General features: G+C 49.4%; 2 protein-coding genes across 2 annotated transcripts in view; both read left to right on the top strand.

The window, feature by feature from the left end:
• The window catches only part of NLRP1 (NLR family pyrin domain containing 1), a gene marked incomplete at both ends in the record, with an annotated part of 166897 nt that extends 156272 nt beyond the window's left edge, over positions 1–10625 (top strand). Inside the window, 10 exon segments of the mRNA XM_079725570.1 lie at positions 439–525; positions 3085–3173; positions 3720–3882; positions 5165–5379; positions 7879–8000; positions 8003–8143; positions 8673–8709; positions 8712–8797; positions 9850–10018; positions 10579–10625. Coding sequence (XP_079581696.1) covers positions 439–525; positions 3085–3173; positions 3720–3882; positions 5165–5379; positions 7879–8000; positions 8003–8143; positions 8673–8709; positions 8712–8797; positions 9850–10018; positions 10579–10625 — 1156 coding nt within the window.
• A 176-nt stretch (positions 10626–10801) lies between these two features.
• On the top strand, positions 10802–11167 carry LOC307067552 (uncharacterized protein; the record flags this gene model as incomplete). The annotated part of the gene is made up of 1 exon (XM_079725004.1): positions 10802–11167. The coding sequence occupies one exon, from the start codon at positions 10802–10804 to the stop codon at positions 11165–11167; it is 366 nt and encodes a 121-aa protein (XP_079581130.1).
• Between the last annotated feature and the right edge of the window lie 6996 nt (positions 11168–18163).

Here is an 18163-nt window from a genome sequence, read left to right as displayed (position 1 = left end):
ATGCTACTGGCAGCAGCTACCGGGATGGCCTCTGCCAGCGAGGGCCACCTCACCCAAGGTCACGTCCCCTTCCTAGTGTGGCCTGCATCCAATGCCTGACTGGTGTTGGGATATAAAGACCCAGCCCCTCCTCCCAATTTGGGAGAGCTCTGAGGGGTCATCCCGACTTCAGAGGCCCCTGTAGAGCCGGCTGAGGTCTCCACTGAGACTGCATCGCAGCCCAAGTTCTCCGCCTGCCCAGACCTGCTTCCCTCCTTCCCTCGTCCTGGTGTTGATCCAGTGCGCCTCAATTTACTTTCCATCCCAGAGCCTGATTCCCAGGGAACCCAATCTGTGACAGGTTCCCGTGGGAGGTGGCAGATTCCACAACTGTGAGCCCCGAGGACCTCGGGATCGCATGGGGGTCCCGGCCGAACCAGGCTTCCTTTGTGCCTGCAGGCTGGATCAGACCCAGCTGAGTGAGGAGGTGACAGAGGTGCTGAGGGCCCTGAAAGAGAAGCCTCAGCTGCTCATCTCCAGGATATGGTAAGGTGGGGACACCCAGAACTCCCACCTGCTGATCGAGGCCCAGCTGAGTCCTTGAGGCTGGTCCAGAGCCAAGAGATGGGGAAAGAAATGTGGGGTGGAGGCAGAGACAGCAGAGCTGGGAAGAAGCCAACAAAGTACAGCAGCCAGAGTGAGGTTTGGTTGTTTGTTTAGTGCAAATAGAATCATGCAACTCTTCTGCTTAAACCATTCCATGAGATGAAAAAGATGAACAAATGGAAGAAAGTGAATGGGTGCGTGGGTGAGATTTGGAACATGGAAAGCAATGACCACCAGGGGGAGACAAAGACAAAGAGAGAGGGCCTTGGCGGGGAAATACCACTCCCATGCCCCCCCATACACCTACACACATATACACACACTCCGGGCTTGAGGGGTAAGCCCCAGGGACGGGAGAGTCCCTCTTCCTCCCCGCGGAACCTGCTGCAGCCCCATGCTTTCCCAGTGTGGTCCATCTCGGCCCGTGACTGCAAAGGTCATCTGTCCCCAGGTTCTTGGGCGCCAGGCCTCGCCGAAAATGGAAAGGAAGGGGCTCCTAGGCTTAGGAGAAGGATCCATTCATCAGAGAACAACATTCCCTGCAGCCCCACAATGTGTTAGGCACACAGCAGTGAACAAAGACCCAACTGCAGGGGCTCAGCCCAGCAGGGAGAGAGACAGGGGCAAGTTATCCCCCCGCCTGTAGAATTACACTCGGGCTCCTGTGAGCACATTGATGGGCCTACTGGACTCTATCCAAAGCAGGTGAGCTGAGCTCTGAACGCTGGGAGGGGTTAGCTGGGCCGAGAAGGGGTCAATTCCTGGCAGAGGTCTTTGTGCCGAGCAAGAGCCTGCTGCCCGATGTGCACAGAAGCCAAGACTAGGACGCCAGCTTTTGAGAAAAGAAAGAGTTTTATTGCTAGGTCAGCCAGCAAGGACACAGGAGGTGAGGCTCTCAAATCTGTCTTCAGGGTGACATTTAAAGGGTTAGAGAAATTTCACACTTGGAAGCTGACTGGCTAGAATCGAATCAGCCATACAAGCTACTCGTGCTGCTGAAGCCAGATTTTCCTTTTTTGAAGGACTTCTTACTCCATAAAGGGCTCCTGTGGCAATATTTCTATTCTTTGAGTTCCATAGACTGAAGATTCTTGGTTCTGGGGTCATCCTGGCGACATGGGTTCTCATCTTGCACATGTGCAGTGCTGTCTCTGTAAAATAACTCAAGGCTGGATTAATCAATCAATGTATTTAAGGAGGCAAAACCAGTTTCAGCTGGTCCACGTTTTACTTGCTGTTTCAGTAGAGGCACTGAGCTTAGCTTCTTTGAGGAATAGGAGGCTAGGGACCTGGAGCAGGGCTACTCAAAGTGTGGTCCGCAGACCAGCAGCATCAGCATCACCTGGGCGCTCGGTAGAAATTTCCCCACTCCAGACCTGCTGAGTCAGAATCTCTGGGGTGAATCTGTGTTCTAACCAGCCTCCAGGTGATTTTTTTTTTTTTTTTTGGTACGCGGGCCTCTCACTGTTGTGGCCGCTCCCATTGCACAGCACAGGCTCCGGACGCGCAGGCTCAGCAGCCATGGCTCACGGGCCCAGCCGCTCTGCGGCATGTGGGATCCTCACGGACCGGGGCACGAACCCGCGTCCCCTGCATCGGCAGGCGGACTCTCAACCACTGCGCCACCAGGGAAGCCCTCCAGGTGATTTTTTTTTTTTTTTTTTTTTTTTTTTGCGGTACGCGGGCCTCTCACTGTTGTGGCCTCTCCCGTTGCGGAGCACAGGCTCTGGACGCGCAGGCTCAGCGGCCATGGCTCACGGGCCCAGCCGCTCCGCGGCATATGGGATCCTCCCAGACCGGGGCACGAACCCGTATCCCCTGCATCAGCAGGCGGACTCTCAACCACTGCGCCACCAGGGAGGCCCCCTCCAGGTGATTTTTAACACCAGCTTTAGAACCACTGGTCTAGAGGTAAGTGAGCAGCTGGAGTGGCACAGGTGGGGCTGGGGGCGGGGGCCGGGGGCACAGGACCTAACACCTTTGGGGCCATGTTAAGAACTTTTTTTTTTTTTACCCCCCAAAGCAATAGACATTTCAGGGCTTTAGCAGTGAAGTGCTGCCAGATTCACACTTTCAGATCAGCTGCTGAGTGAAAAATGGACCAGAGAGAGTCAAGAGCAAAAGCAAGGAACCCTTTAGGATGATGCAGTGGTTTGAGCCACAGATGCCAGGGCCTGGGACCAGGGTGGAGGCCATGGAGGTGGAGAGAATAGAAAAGAAAATAGAGAATAGAAAAGAGCTGTTTTGGAGGTGGTGTCAAGGTAATTAATTAAAGTGATCAATCAGCTCTCAGAGTGGCCGAGGGAGAAGTCAGGACGATACCCCAGTTCTGGCATAAACAGCTGGGTGGATGCGGGCCATTTGTGGAGATAGGGACTATGGGAGAAGCCCAATGGGGACCATGAGTTTAAATTCAGATGAGTTGAATTCAAGTGGGGATGTCATGTAGACAGCCCCCAGCATCCTCCCAAGATCTCAGGGAGAATGAATTCTGTCTAGGAAGCCAAGTCTGACGATCCCTAACGAGGGCCCAGGTGGAGGAGGGACAAGTGATATGTCCTCATTCAAGCGGCAGAGACAAGAATCAGGTACTTGGAAGGGGCCAGGCTGGGAGCATCGTGATGTGGGGTTGCAGGAGGGTGGTGGCAGCTGTGAAAGGTCACTCCCTCCAACCCCCTGCCTCTGAAGTGGGACAGGGCAGGATACCCACCTAGGAGAGACTGCGAGATCTTCTACTTCCAGAACCTTGCAGGATTTCTGCTTCCCTCTCTCCCAGCCATGGGGGCCGGGGCTGCCCCTCTCCTGAACATCTATAGCATGTCTCAGACTCTGAACCGGAGCCCAGTCTTCCAAGGTCCGCTCTGGGCTTCGGAGGCCTGGGAATCACCTCTCCATCCCTGCCCATCCATCTTTTGAGCCATGCTCCTCTTACAAGCTGCCCACCCAGGGCATGCTGGGAAGAGCGACACTTCTGGGAAGTGGGAAAGGGGAGGAAGGGGGGTGGGGGCCGGTGGGGCCTCCTCAGATAGCCGGCAGACCAGTCTTGGGAGTGGCCCCTCCATGGTCCAGCCCCAGGGGGCCGGGGGCGGCCAGGCAGGAGAATCTAAAGCTGGCCGCTGCCCCGTCTGTTCCAGAGGGAAGCTCCCCTCAAGTAGCACAGGTGGAACCCTTCTGTCTGTCGTCTCCTGCCCCTCTGGGGGACCGACACACAGAGTCTCTGGAGACCGAGGATGACTTCTGGGGTCCCACAGGGCCTGTGGCTACCGACGTAGTTGACAAAGAGACGAGCCTGTACCGGTGAGTGAGGGGGCTCTGCCTGTCCCCCATCCCCATCCTGGGTCCCCACAGGGAGTCTGCTCCCCACTCTTGGCCCATTGGGTCCCCCCCAGCCCCCTGCCAAGCCACCATGCAGGGACAGGGCTGAGATACTGGGTTGGTGCTTTTATTATGGAAAAAGAGGTTTTGCTACAAACATTTTTTAAATAGACACAAAAGTAGAGTCCAGGGAACTTCCACGTACCCATTAACCAGCTTCAACAACCATTTTTGCCAAATTTGTTTCAACTATTCACTTGCCCCCCCTTTTTGTTGTTACAGTGTTTTAAATCCAAGGCATCGGGTGATTTTATCCTTAAATATTTTGTGATACATTTCAAAAAGTACAAATAAAGACCTTTTCTTCCATAACCACAATGCCATTTTCACATCTCACAAAATTTACAATAAGCCTTTTGTATCATCTAATACCCAATCCATATTCAAATGTGCTCAACTGTCTAAAGTGTGTCTTTGCAGATGATTTGTTCTAAGCACTATCCAAAGCCCACTCATTGTATTTGACTTATGTCTCAAATCTCATCTAAATCTCTTTTCATCTATATGCTCCTGTTACATTAATATCTACTGTGTGCTAAGTTCCATGCTAGTAACTGGGGGCCCTGAGATGAATAAGACAGCCCTGCCTTCCAGGGTTTACAGTCATAAGTAATAAATTATAACCTTTGTCATGATCTCTCACATAACACATTGCCGTTCACCATCACAGACATTATCACAGCTGAGAGAGACTATCACTCCCAACTTAACATCTACAGAAGCTGACATCTACCATTTACCAGATGGGGAACCTTGGGAAAGTCACTTAAGAACACTGTAAAGTGTTGTTTTCAGCTCCAAGGGTTTATCATTAATATTACCATGAAGATTGTTATTAATTATCGGCAAATAAACCTTTAAAAACAAGAACACTTTCCTATTTCATTATCATCATCATCATTACAGAAAGAGCCAACCACCCCTAGGCATGTATTAAGCTATCCAGCTGCATTAGGTCACTGATTACTCATGACTGTACCCTAGTTACAGATGGGGAAACTGAGGTTAGGGGGGTTCAGTATCATGCTCAGGGATCCACAGTCAGAGAGCAGAGAAGTCAGTATTCAAACCCAAATCCATTTGACTTCAACGTCTGGGCTTAGAGCCACTCTACAGGATCCGTAGTGCCTGGCACAGGATCTGGTAGATGCTCAGTGAATTTGTATGGAGTAATTCAGTGTCCACTTCTCCCCATTTTTCCCAGAGTTCACTTCCCCGTGGCCGGCTTCTGCCACTGGCCCAACACTGGTCTCCGCTTTGTGGTGAGAGGGCCAGTGACCATTGAAATTGAATTCTGTGCCTGGGACCAGTTCCTGAACAGGACATTCCCACAGCACAGCTGGATAGTTGCAGGGCCTCTGTATGACATCAAGGCTGAGCCAGGAGCCGTGTACCTGCCTCACTTTGTGGCCCTCCAAGGTAAGCAAGAGGGAGGTGCGGAAGCAAGGTGCTGGTGGTAAGAACGGGCCTGAATGGGGCTTTGGATGGTAATGTCCTGAGGGAGGAGCTTGTGGCTTCCTTAGGGAGCCTGAGAGAGGGTTGCAGAAATGGAGACAGCTTTTCTCTCCTTCCACGGTGCTCTGGGCATATCTTTCTGAAGCACTTTTGTCCCCAGGCTCATAATTATTTTTGCCTGAATTACTTGAAAGTTTCCCTAAATAGAAAGTACAATAAAAACTAGCATTTATTAAGTTTTCTTTACATAGATTGGAAACATTATATACTCAGTTGAGATTTTCAAAAAGATTTTTCAAAGATAGGACTATTTATAAAGTAAGGCTAAGTGAACTAATTGAGGCTAAGTGAACTAATTGAGGCTAAGTGAACTAACAAGGAATGTTGGGGTCCCTGGAGACTAATGACAAATGGGAAGCCATTGCTTCTCCTACAGGCAGGGAGAAGAAGCAGTGTCACCAGACTCCATTTGCAAGATGGAGCCATGAAAGAGGGGCTTTCCAGAAGGAGATGTAGTCATAAAGGGTAACGTAGTTACCTCTCTCACCTCCAAAGACTTCCCACAGAGAAAGTTCCAAGAAATATAAGCTCACAGTCAAAAATTACAAACAGTCAACAAGGCACCATAAATGAGAACCAGCAGAAACATAGGTACCAGAACTGGTCCCATTAAATAAATAAATAAATAAAATTTTAAAAAAATTTTTTTAATAAAATAAGAATGGGTCCCAGGACTTCCCTGGTGGTGCAGTGGTTAAGAATCCGCCTGCCAGTGCAGGGGACACAGATTCGATATCTGGTCCAGGAAGATCCCGCATGCTGCGGAGCAGGTAAGCCCATGCACCACAGCTACAGAGCCTGCGCTCTAGAGCCCGCGAGCCACAACTACTGAGCCCGCATGCCACAATTACTGAAGCCCACGCACCTACAGCCCGTGCTCCACAACAAGAGAAGCCACCGCAATGAGAAGCCCACGCACCACAAGGAAGAGTAGCCCCGCTCGCCGCAACTAGAGAAAGCCTGCACAGCAACAAAGACCCAACGCAGCCAAAAATAAATAAAATAAAATAAAATAAAATAATCTATAAATAAATAAATAAATAAATAAAAAAGAATTGGTCCCATAAAGACTTCAGACATTTTGTGTTATCAGAAACAGAACACAAAATACGTATGTTTCATTTGCTTAAAGAAATAGTCTAGGGGAAAAAGCAATAAACCATTAAAAATGATAAATCAAATTTGGTAACAAGCTAATTAAAGAAAATAGGAAAACATAAAGAAAAAAAAGATTAAGTGACAGGGAGGATACCATGAGAAGGCCTAACATACATCTAATCAGAATTCTAGAAGGATATGCTAGAGAGAATGGAGAAGATGAAATAGTCAAAGAGAGAACTGCCAAGATATGTCTAGAATTGCTAAAAGATGTGACTTCTCAGAATGAGAAATCCAAAAAATCCACGGGCTATGACAGAAACATGTAAAGGTGTTGCTTCAAAGAAAAACTAGTGGAAAAGGGAAAGATGGTAATTATAGTTGTATTTGGTGAATTCTTCAGCATTTTTTCAGATGGTATACACCACTGTGGTATTATTTTCACACACACAAAAAGCAGTTAATACTCTCTGCATGGCCCCTTCTGGGATTAACATCAGTCAGCAATGTTCTGATTGGTGCCCGTGCAGCCTAAGGGCCTTGTCTGTTTTGCTGGATGTCCCTCTGCTGCCCAGAAACCACTGCATTGCAGCAGTTGCCAAGCAACTCAGGGATGGAGCTAGGACTCCTGGCCTCTAGGCCTGTGTCTCTTCCACTACCAACCTTCATCCCTCAAACTCTCTCTTCATCTCAGGCTCATCAATGTCCACGCCTGGTCAGATGTCTTGGCTGCAAATCAACTCTGGCTGATTTAGGCAGAAAAGGAATATATAGGAAGATTCTTGAGTAGCTTGTAGACTTAACAAAAGATTAGGCAACAAGTCTTTAAAAAAAAAATGGCAGTGACCAAAGGATGCTAGAAACCAAGAACATAGCCAAGGTTACACCAAGAAAAATAGGAAGAGACCTGTGCTGCAGGCACAAGGGTATATACTACCCTTGGCCTCTCCATTTCCTCACTGCCCCTTCCTTCTCCTTGACCTCCACCTGCCTGGAGTCAAACCTGTCAGCATCACTCAATGGCCCTCACAGTTACAAAATCCATACCAGCCAGGTAACCATGGGGTCAATAGCTTTCCCAGCTCCAAGGCCAGGGACTGGGCCTCTGTATGGGTTTGGCTAAAGGGAGTTTCTGCAGTGCTCCCACCCTAGAGACAGTATTGCCCAAAGTCCCCGCATGATGGCTTCCCTGGCTGGGTCCCCCAGGAAGGCCACTGGGCCTGCACCTGGGGACATCACTCCCCCAGCCAAGCCAGACTCAGTGAGGGTACTAAGTCCTTGCCTCTTGAATGCTTTCTTTGACAGGGAACTACGTGGACATCCCCCTGTTCCAAGTGGCCCACTTCAAAGAAGAGGGGATGCTCTTGGAGAAGCCAGCCAGGGTGGCGCCATATTACACCGTCCTGGAAAACCCCAGCTTCTTGCCCATATGGGAGTTCTACTGAGGGTGGTCCACGCTGCTCTGCGCTTCATTCCCATCACTTCCACCGTGTGGCTCTACCATCACCTCCATCCTGAGGAAGTCACCTTCCGCCTCTACCTGATCCCCAGTGACTGCTCCATTCAGAAGGTGGCAGTAAGAGCCAGAAAGGTCGGGCCAGGGTGGGCTGACAGCAAACAGGAAATGTCACCAGAGAGTCCCCTAGATGGGTCAACTGGGAATAAGGATGGGACTCTTATAAGCAGGAGCCTTGAAGTGGATGAATAATCCTGCCCCTGCTCAGCCATGGTCTGGTCTGGATCCCTAAGGTCTCCTCCAGCTGGCTTTGCTGCTCCATCACTCATCTCTGGACAAGCCTCTTCCCAGGAGTCAAAAGATGAGCGGTCTCCATGCTTAGAACTGTCTCCTTTCCCCCATTCCCATGTCTTCTCCAGCAACGCCCTGATTCCCACCCTGAGTATCGCAGAGGCCAAGCATGGGGCTCTCTGTGTAGCAATGCATGGGGGGTGAGGGGTCAGCAGGGGTGGTATAGCCCCCTCCACCAACACAAACACATGGAAGCCCCATCTCACTTTGTTCAGACCAGATTCCATAGGGTGGGACCTCTGGGACGCCAGACATACCTCCTCCCTTGATCCTTGTTCTGTACACTCCTCAGGCCATAGATGATGAAGAAAAGAAGTTCCACTTGGTGCAAAACACAAGCCACCCCCGCTGACCCCGCTCTCCATGGGCTCCCGCTACGTTGTGTCTGGTTCGGAGAAGCTGGAAATAATGCCGGAGGCGAGCCGCCCAGATGTTTGGCCCTCACCAGGGTCAGAGGTACTGCTTGGGGATACCTGTGGGCAGGTCTCAGAGCTTTCCCAGGGACGGGGTGAACTGGGGTTGGGCAGACATGGAGTGGGATGTAGGGTGAACAGGAATGCTTCAAAGATTGGGAGAAAGGGAGTTAGTTGGCGGGGGTCACATTCAGGATGGGGACAACATTGGGAAGGGTTGGGCTATAGGGTGTTAAGGATCTCCAGTCAAAACCACCATGGGCTTCCCTGGTGGCGCAGTGGTTGAGAGTCCTCCTGCCGATGCAGGGGACACGGGTTCGTGCCCCAGTCCGGGAAGATCCCACATGCCACAGAGCGGCTGGGCCTGTGAGCCATGGCCGCTGAGCCTGCGCGTCCGGAGCCTGTGCTCCGCAACGGGAGAGGCCACAGCAGTGAGAGGCCCGTGTAACGCAAAAAAAAAAAAAAACCCGCCATGAACACACCTGTAGCTGAAGACACTGGGTTTAGGACTCGTTGCAGTGGGAGAACACACACCCTGGGGAACCACGGGGCCTCTCAGTACAAAGGTAGGAAGAACCTATTATAGGATCTGGGCCTTGGTTGGGTAATTTGGGGGAAGGTCTAAGGAAATGAAGGTTTGCTCTAGATTGGGTGTTATCAGAAAACAGGGGCAATGCTATGACTGGGAACCTCAGCAAATCTTATCTCTAGGCAGGGCAGACCCAACAAGGATAAAGCTGTAACTGCTTAAATAGCAGGCACTCATTTAGCAGGGAGGGCGGAGACGGAGGAATAAGGATCTGGGTTAGAATGTGTGAACGCTACATTTAAGGATGAGTCCTGACTCATTCATGGGGTACCCAGCTGTGCTTATCCTTCTGAGGATTTGTGGAATATTTAAAGAGCAGTGTCTAAAGGTGGCAATTACTTTCAGTACAGGAGATGGTCAGAGGGTTCCTACGGGGTTGAGCAGGGCCAAGAAGGTGCCAGGTGGAGAAAGACCTTATTCTCAGGATGAATCGTGGCTTCTCACAGGGAGATTCTTTCTCTCTGCAGGAACTAGAGCTCTGCTATCGGAGCCCCAGAGAATCCCAGCTGTTCTCTGAGTTCTGCGTTGGCCATTTGAGGTCAAGGATCAGGTTGCAAATGAGAAACAAGAAAGATGGGACTGTGGTATGGGAAGCCTTGGTGAAACCAGGTAAAGTCAAGTCCAGGGAGCACAAAGGTAGGAGAGAGAAAGTCAATCAAAGTGTATGTGTGTGTGGGGGGGCCAGTCTGTATTATCACAGTTTGCTGATGAGAAGAAACAGCCCAGGGCTTCCCTGGTGGCGCAGTGGTTGAGAGTCCGCCTGCCTATGCAGGGGACGCGGGTTCCTGACCCGGTCCGGGAAGATCCCACATGCCACGGAGCGGCTGGGCCCGTGAGTCATGGCCGCTGAGCCTGCGCGTCCGGAGCCTGTGCTCCGCAACGGGAGAGGCCACAACAGTGAGGCTCGCGTACCGCAAAAAAAAAAAAAAAAAAAAAAGACCCCACAATATTTCTTTTAAAAGGAGAAAAAACTCCTCGGGGAAGCCCCGCGCGGAGCTGGGATCCTGGCCGTCTGCACTTCCGCTTCTTTGGCCCCAAGTCCTCTTTTCACGCCCCTGGGTCCCAGCTCGCACCCCCTCCTTCCTGCGCCCCGCGTCAGGTTGCCATGGAAACGGGGCAGGTTGCACACAGACTCCTGAGGCGCCAGCCCTGGAGCGTCCTGGAGATTGAACCTGGACAGCCACCCTCTGCAACAGGCGGGGGCGCTGAAGCGGGAGCCAGGAGCAAGAGGCGCCTCGACTGAGACAAACGCTGCGCAGACCCTGCAGAGCCCCCGCCCCCTCCCCGGCTCCGCCCCACGCCGCCCCCTCCCCGGTAGTAGAAATACAGCCGCAGCCCCGCCGCCACCCACTGCGCCTCGACTCTGCCCGGACCCGATCACCCGGAACAGGCAGACACGCCTCACCGCGCTTCTCGCCAATGGCGGACCAACTCTTTCAGCGCAAACCCTGGGACCACGAGCAGCTTCGCCCGGACCCCGACTCTGATTCCGAAGGCCTGTTTGACAAACCTCCTCCAGAAGAGACCCCGGCTGTCCGCCGGCCCAAGTCGTCGTGGGCCGCGGGCAGGAAGGCCGGTCGGCGCACTGGTGGGAAGGCGCAGGGGGCCCGCCCTGGGCAGCCCCCCAAGGCCGCGGCGCGCCCCCAGCCCCAGGAGGAGGCGCCTCCACTGCACGAGGGCTGCTATCTCGACCATTTCCCGCACCTCTCCATCTTTATCTACGCGGCCATCGCCTTCTCCATCACCTCCTGCATCTTTACCTATATCCATTTACAGCTTGCCTGATTTGCTGGGGATGGGCTCAGGGCTGAGGGGGGAGGGAAGGGAAAAGAAGGGCTCGGCATCTTGTGTCTCGAGACGCGCCGCACCCCCTTCACCTAGCTTTCGATGCTTGTTTTCTTCTCTACTTGTCAATACCTTTGTCTAACTGTTCATCAGTAGGAACGTCCAAAGCAGCTACTGCTAATGAAATAAGCACCTGGGAATTAGAGGCGGGAACACAGACTCCAACGTTTAGAATCTCGCGGTGCGATTGAACCCCATTTATAATGAGAATAATGTCCTTGGACCCTAACGCTTTGTGAGGTGGGGGCACGCAGAGGAAGCCTGTCATTTTGTGTCTGGGGCGGGCACAGCGAGCCCAACCTTCTGTTCTTTAAGGGATGAGCCAGACCCGGCCCGCCGCCTTCCAGAGAGAGGGCCCCGCGGGGAGGGTCGGCGCCCTGGCCTGGGATAAGCCGAAGCCCTGTGATGCTGCATCGCCCCCGGAAGAGCCAGCAGTGCCCCCCCACCCCGCCGAGCTGGCGCAGAGCCCGGAGCGTGGGAACTGGCAGACCTGAGAGCACAGGACACAGTGAGTTTGTCGGGGTAGCGCGCCACCTGCCCAGAAGCTTGAGCTCACCCAGACTGTGCGTTTCCCTCCCTGCCTTAGGGTTTGATGCCGCTACCGATGTCGGGCCGAGCTGAGACACAGCCGAAGGAGCTGTCCTGCCGGGAAGCCAGTCTCGTCGTGTCCTGGACGGCTTGGGACCAACGTCTGTAGACCTCCAGAGACGCACGCCCATTGCTTGCACGCTGCGCGGGATGAGGCGCTGGGGTCCACAGGGGGCTGTCATTGCTGTCTTTGGGGACCTGGGGGGGCTTCATCCTGGCCCAGAGCCCTTCCAGAGCTATGGGGCCTAAGATCAAGGGGGTGAGGGAGTCTCTCATTGATAAGAATTCGTGCTAGGAAACCATCCAACCCCTAGGGGTTTGTCATCTCATACCCAAAAGACCTAATACCAAAACCCACCTTGGCAGGGTATTTACCCACCTGCCATTCTGTTTACATATGAATGTTAAATGTCAGAACATAACGCTCTAATCCTGCATATACTTTACTTGGAAATGTCTGTAATTATGGTACCTCTGATGGAATAAATGCTCCTTTCCCAGTCTCCTTTATATTCTGTTCTTTATTAATTTCCAACTATGCAGTGGGCCCACCAGACTTCCTGGTCTGCTCCAAGTTTCATCCCATAATCTTCACAACATCCCTACTGTCCCTGTGAAAAAAATTTCATCCCATTAACCAGCATTCCAAGATACAGCATCTCTCTCCACTAAATAGCTATACAGACCTCTAAATGACATCTTCTCCATATCACGTCCTGACAGCATACCAGTGTCCAGTTCTACTGTCCCCTGATAGCAGGTCTGTCACTATCCCATTGCGGCATCATTCACTGCCCCTCAGTATTTAGTCTCCACTTGCCTCCATTATCAGGACACTTCTGCCCCTGGACAGTCCTCCCACTGAGCTCTACAATTTGCCCCCTAATTCACCCAGCTTGTATCTTTATAAGCTCAGTGTTTGCTAATGTCAGGGCCTTTTTATTTCCCAGTTCTGTTTTCCCATAATCCCATATCACTACATGCCTTAATATCTTGCCCCTTTATTTCAGTGCCAAAAGCATGACATCCACCATTTCCCAACATCAGCCTGTGCTGTGCAGCCACAGTTTACTACAATATTTTTCCCCCAATAAAAGGCACTATTCCCCAAAATTAAGTCTCCAAGTTACCACAATATGTACCTCTCTCTGTTTTTCCAGTTTTCAAGCTTGGATATTGGATCTTTACTGTCCTTTAATATTGACTAACCACTGAATCCCAATACATGGTCCAGTGCTCTCCAAACATTTGGTCCCATTGTTTCCCAGTCACACATCCCCTTTTTTCTTTTCTTTTTTTTTTTGGCCGCACCACAGGGCATGTGGGATCTTAGTTCCCCACCGCACCCCCTGCAGTGGAAGCTTGGAGTATTAACCACTGGACCACCAGGGAAGTCCCTCACACAACCCCTCTTGTCCCTCACACAGTCCTTCAGTGACTACTCAGGATATGATCTCCCAATATTTTGCCCTCAGTTAATCCCCTGATAGAACATCCCCCCCATTCCCAAAACCAAAGTTCCCTGTTCCTTGATATTTGGCACATTGTTCCACAAATATCATGACCCTTTCTGTGCCACCAAATCTAGGCCTCCATTTTCTTCCCTAAATTCCAATATCTGGTTCCCATGATTATACCATTATTAGATCCTATTGCTCTACACTTTAAACACTGACTCCAATATTCTCCTAAATATCCAGCCCCATTAGATCCCTTTATTTCAGGGTTCACTGTATCGTTCCTCAAATACTTGATTACTGTCTCCCCAATATTGCGCTCCAGTCTTCCTTAACATTCACCTCGTCATTGCTACCCCTGATGTTAAGCTCACCCCAGCCCCAAAATCAATCTCTCTTCTCATACCCCCATATTCTCCCCTATTAGCCCTTACTTTTCCCCATAACTTGTTTTTGTTGTTGTTGTTTTTAGGATGGCTACAATTTTTTTTAATAATTTTTTTTTATTTTATTTATTTTATTTTTTTATGGGTGTGTTTGGTCTTCATTTCTGTGAGAGGGCTTTCTCTAGTTGTGGCAAGCGGGGGCCACTCTTCATCGCAGTGCGCGGGCCTCTCAATATCGCGGCCTCTCTTGTAGTGGAGCTCAGGCTCCAGACGCGCAGGCTCAGTAATTGTGGCTCACGGGCCTAGTTGCTCTGCGGCATGTGGGATCTTCCCAGACAAGGGCTCGAACCCGTGTCCCCTGCATTGGCAGGCAAATTCTCAACCACTGCGCCACCAGGGAAGCCCCCAATTTTTTTTTTTAATTTATTTTTGGCTGCTTTGGATCTTCGTTGCTGCACGGGCTTTCTCTAGTTGTGGTGAGCAGGAGCCACCCTTCAGTGCAGTGTGCGGGCTTCTCATTGCGGTGGCTTCTCTTATTGTGGAGAAGGGGCTCTAGGTACGCAGGCTTCAGTAGTTGTGGCACACGGGCTCAGTAGTTGTGGCACACGGGCTTAGTTGCTCCGCCACATGTGGGATCTCCCCAGACCAGGGCTCGAACCCGTGTCCCCTGCATTGGCAGGCGATTCTTAACCACTGCGCCACCAGGGAAGTTCCCTGCCCATCCTTCCCCCCAGCACTCATACCTTGACATTCCTGAAATACCTGAAATTCTCCATATCTCCTTGAAATTCCTGATTTCATTGAACTCCAATGCTTGGCCCATATTTTCTAACTAAATTAAATTTTCACTACCCTCACACCATCCATGTGTCCCTTTAGCATCCCCATATGTCTGACCTGGCCAATTTTCCTTTTATATAGTTTAAGTGTCCCAGGATATTTGGTCACATATCCCCTCCACTGCCTCCCTATATAGAGCTCTCAATTGTCTCCCAGTCTCTGGAATTCCAATATATCCAAAATATCCAGCCTCTCCACGCAAGTACTAATGGACAGCCTTTTCAGAGTTTAACAATAAAAACAAAAGGGCACAATTTTTTGGTCTTTGTGCCATGCTGCTCAAGAATCAAATTCTTTTTATTTATTTATTATTTATTTATTTATTTATTTTTTTGGCTGCGTTTGGTCTTCATTGCTGCGCACAGGCTTTCTTTAGCGGCGGTGAGCGGGGGCTACTCTTTGTTGTGGTGCGCGGGCTTCTCATTGTGGTGGCTTCTCTTGTTGCAGAGCACAGGCTCTAGGCGCATGGGCTTCAGTAGTTGTGGCTCGCAGGCTCTAGAGCGCAAGCTCAGTAGTTGTGGTGCCCGGGCTTAATTGCTCCACGGCATGTGGGATCTTCCCGGACCAGGGCTCGAACCCGTGCCCCCTACATTGGCAGGTGGATTCTTAACCACTGTGCCACCAGGGAAGCCCCAAGAATCAAATTCTTAAAAAAAAAAAAAAAAAAAAGATCAAATTCTAGAGAGTCTTATTGACCTAGCTAAGTTCACATGCCCACTTTTGGCCAGAAGGCAAAAGAAACATCTTAATAAGAAGCCCCCATGAAAATAGCACACTATAGGAAAGAGACAGTTTCCCAAAGGAAAACTAAAGTTATCAAGACCATGGATACTGGGCAGGCAAAAATAATAGACATCTAGTCAAGTGACTTTTAGCAGATCACAAATGATAAAGGGAGAAACAATTATTTTGGACATTTGTCCTATTATGTACTGGCTTCCCAAAGTGGCTACACCATTCTACATTCCCAGCAGCACTGTATGGTTCCAATTTCTCCACTTCTTTGCCAAAACTTACCTTTAAAAACAAAAGTTATAGTCGTCTTAGTGAGTATGAAGTGGTATCTCATGTGCTTTTGATTTGCATTTCCCTGATGGCTAATGATGTTGGATTATCTTTTCATTTGCTTAGCCAAGTGTATATATTCTTTGAAGAAATGTCTATTCAGATCCTTTACCCATTTTTAAATTGGGCTGTTTGTCTTGAATTCTATGGGTTCTTTATATGTTCTAAATATGTCTATTATCAGATATAATTTGCAAAAATTTCCTCATTCTGTGGTTTGTCTTTTCACTTTCATGATGGTATCTTTGAAGTTCAAAAGTTTAATTTTGATGATGTCCATCTTATCTATTTTTTCCTTTGCTCCTTATGTTTTTGGTGTCATCTCTAGGAAACTCTTGCTTAATTCAAGATCACAAAGGTTTAAGCCTATGTTTTCTTCTAAGAGTTTTATAGTTTTAATGCTTATATTTAGCTCTCTGATCCATTTCTGAGTTTCATTTTTATACACGGTTTGAGTTAGAGATCCAATTTCAATCACCAATGGCCAATGATTTATGTAATGAAGCTTGCTTAAAACCCAAAAAGAGAGGGTTTGGAAAGCTTCCAGGTTGGGGAATCAGAACGTTTACATGTGCCACCATGCCAGACCCAAAGTCCACAGGGACAAAAGCTCCTTTGTTCAGGACCTTACCGTATATCTCTTCATCTGGTTCTTGGCTCATATATCCTTTATAATAAAGCAGTAATCCAGTGAGTAAACGGGCTTCCTGAGTTCTGTGAGCTGCTCTAGAAAATTAATTGTACTCTAGGAGGGGGTCTTGGGAACCTCTGATTTATAGCCAGTCAGTCAGAAGCACAGGTAACCTAGGTTTCTGATTGGCATCGGAAGTGGAGGACAGTCTTGTGGGACTGAACCCTTAATCTGTGGAATCTGATGCTGTTTCCAGACAGTGTCAGAACTGAGTTGAATTGTAGGACACTGACCTGGTGATGAAAACTGCTTGGTGGTATGGGGAAACACCGGCCCCTTCCCAACGTCAGAACTAAGTGCAGAATGTCTTAAATAGTATTTCCTTATAATTCTTTTTACTTCTGTAAGGGTGGTAGTGTGTCCACTCTACTTTCTATTAATACCATCCCAAACCCTGTCACTGCAGCAGCAGGATGAGAAAAGTCTATTTGGGAGTATACAGTGGGGAGCAGGCATGATAATGACGGAGAATAAATAAACACAAGGGAAAGCTTGGGAATTGGCATCTAAGGAGACTGTTGTGTTTTTTAAAAAATATTTATTTATTTGGCTGCACCGGGTCTTAGTTGCCACACATGGAATCTTCGTTGTGGCATGTGAACTCTTAGTTGTAGCACGTGGGATCTAGTTCCCTGACCAGCGACCGAACCCAGGACCCCTGCACTGGGAGCACAGAGTCTTAGCCACTGGCCCACCAGGGAAGTCCCAGGAAATTGAAAGTTTGATATTACAAAATCATAGGATCTAATGTAGAGGGAAGTAGGAAATTGGGTAAGACATGCTGGATGGGAGATGAGGCAATGAAGCAGAGTGGGTAACCAAGTATTTGTTATCCTGATCTATTTCTGAATTTTTGAGGGAGGAATTTAATTATTAGAGGACAATGGGGCCAAGTATATTAATTTATTCCTGCAGAGACACTACTATGACAAATAGTCACAGTATTAATATCCAACAAGTATTAAGCACTTACTCAACATGTAATGGACTTGAGGTCTAAATACTGTGGATTTCACCCTTCTATCCAAGTCAGGTCCATATTTTAACTGTATCCAAACAAACCATATTATTGCATATATAATGAGGCCAAGCACGTCTCAGCTGTTGTTTCCTTAATAAGCAGCCTAGGGGGCTTCCCTGGTGGCACAGTGGTTAAGAATCCGCCTGCCAATGCAGGGGACACGGGTTCGAGCCCTGCTCCGGAAGGATCCCACATGCCGCGGAGCAACGAAGCCCACGCGCCACAACTACTGAGCCCACGTGCCACGACTACTGAAGCCCACGTGCCTAGAGCCCGTGCTTCGCAACAAGAGAAACCACTGCAATGAGAATCCCGCGCAGCGCAACAAAGAGTAGCCCCCGCTCACCGCAACTAGAGAAGGCCCACATGCAGCAACGAAGACCCAACACAGCCAAAAATAAATAAATAAAAATAATAAATTTAAAAAATAAATAAGCAGCCTACATCCTTATGAGTATCTTAATTTCTAATTTCACTAGGTATGTTAGTTTCCTGCAGCTACTGTAACAAACTTAGTGACTTAAAACAGCAGCAATGTATTCTCTCACAGTTTTGGAAGCCAGAAATTTAAAAGAAAGGGGTCAGCAGGGCCACACGCCCTCTGGAGGCTCTAGGGAAGAACCTGTTCTTTGCCTCTTCCAGCTTACGGTGGCTCTTGGCATTCCTTGACTTGTGGCTGCATCACTCCAATCTCCCTCTGTGGTCACAAGGCCTCCTCCTTGTCTGTCTCAAATCTCCCTCTATAAAGTCACCTGTCATTGGATTTAGGGCCCAGCCAGATAAATCAGGATGACTTCCTTATCTCCAGATCCTTAACATAATTTTACCTGCGAAACCATTTTTCCAAATAAGGCACAATCACAGATTCCAGGAATCAGGACATGGACA

This window comes from Hyperoodon ampullatus, assembly GCF_949752795.1.
Source record: "Hyperoodon ampullatus genome assembly, chromosome: 19".
Lineage (NCBI taxonomy): Eukaryota > Metazoa > Chordata > Mammalia > Artiodactyla > Ziphiidae > Hyperoodon > Hyperoodon ampullatus.
Note: the sequence above shows the minus strand (reverse complement) of the source record. Positions and strands in the feature narration are given on the sequence as shown.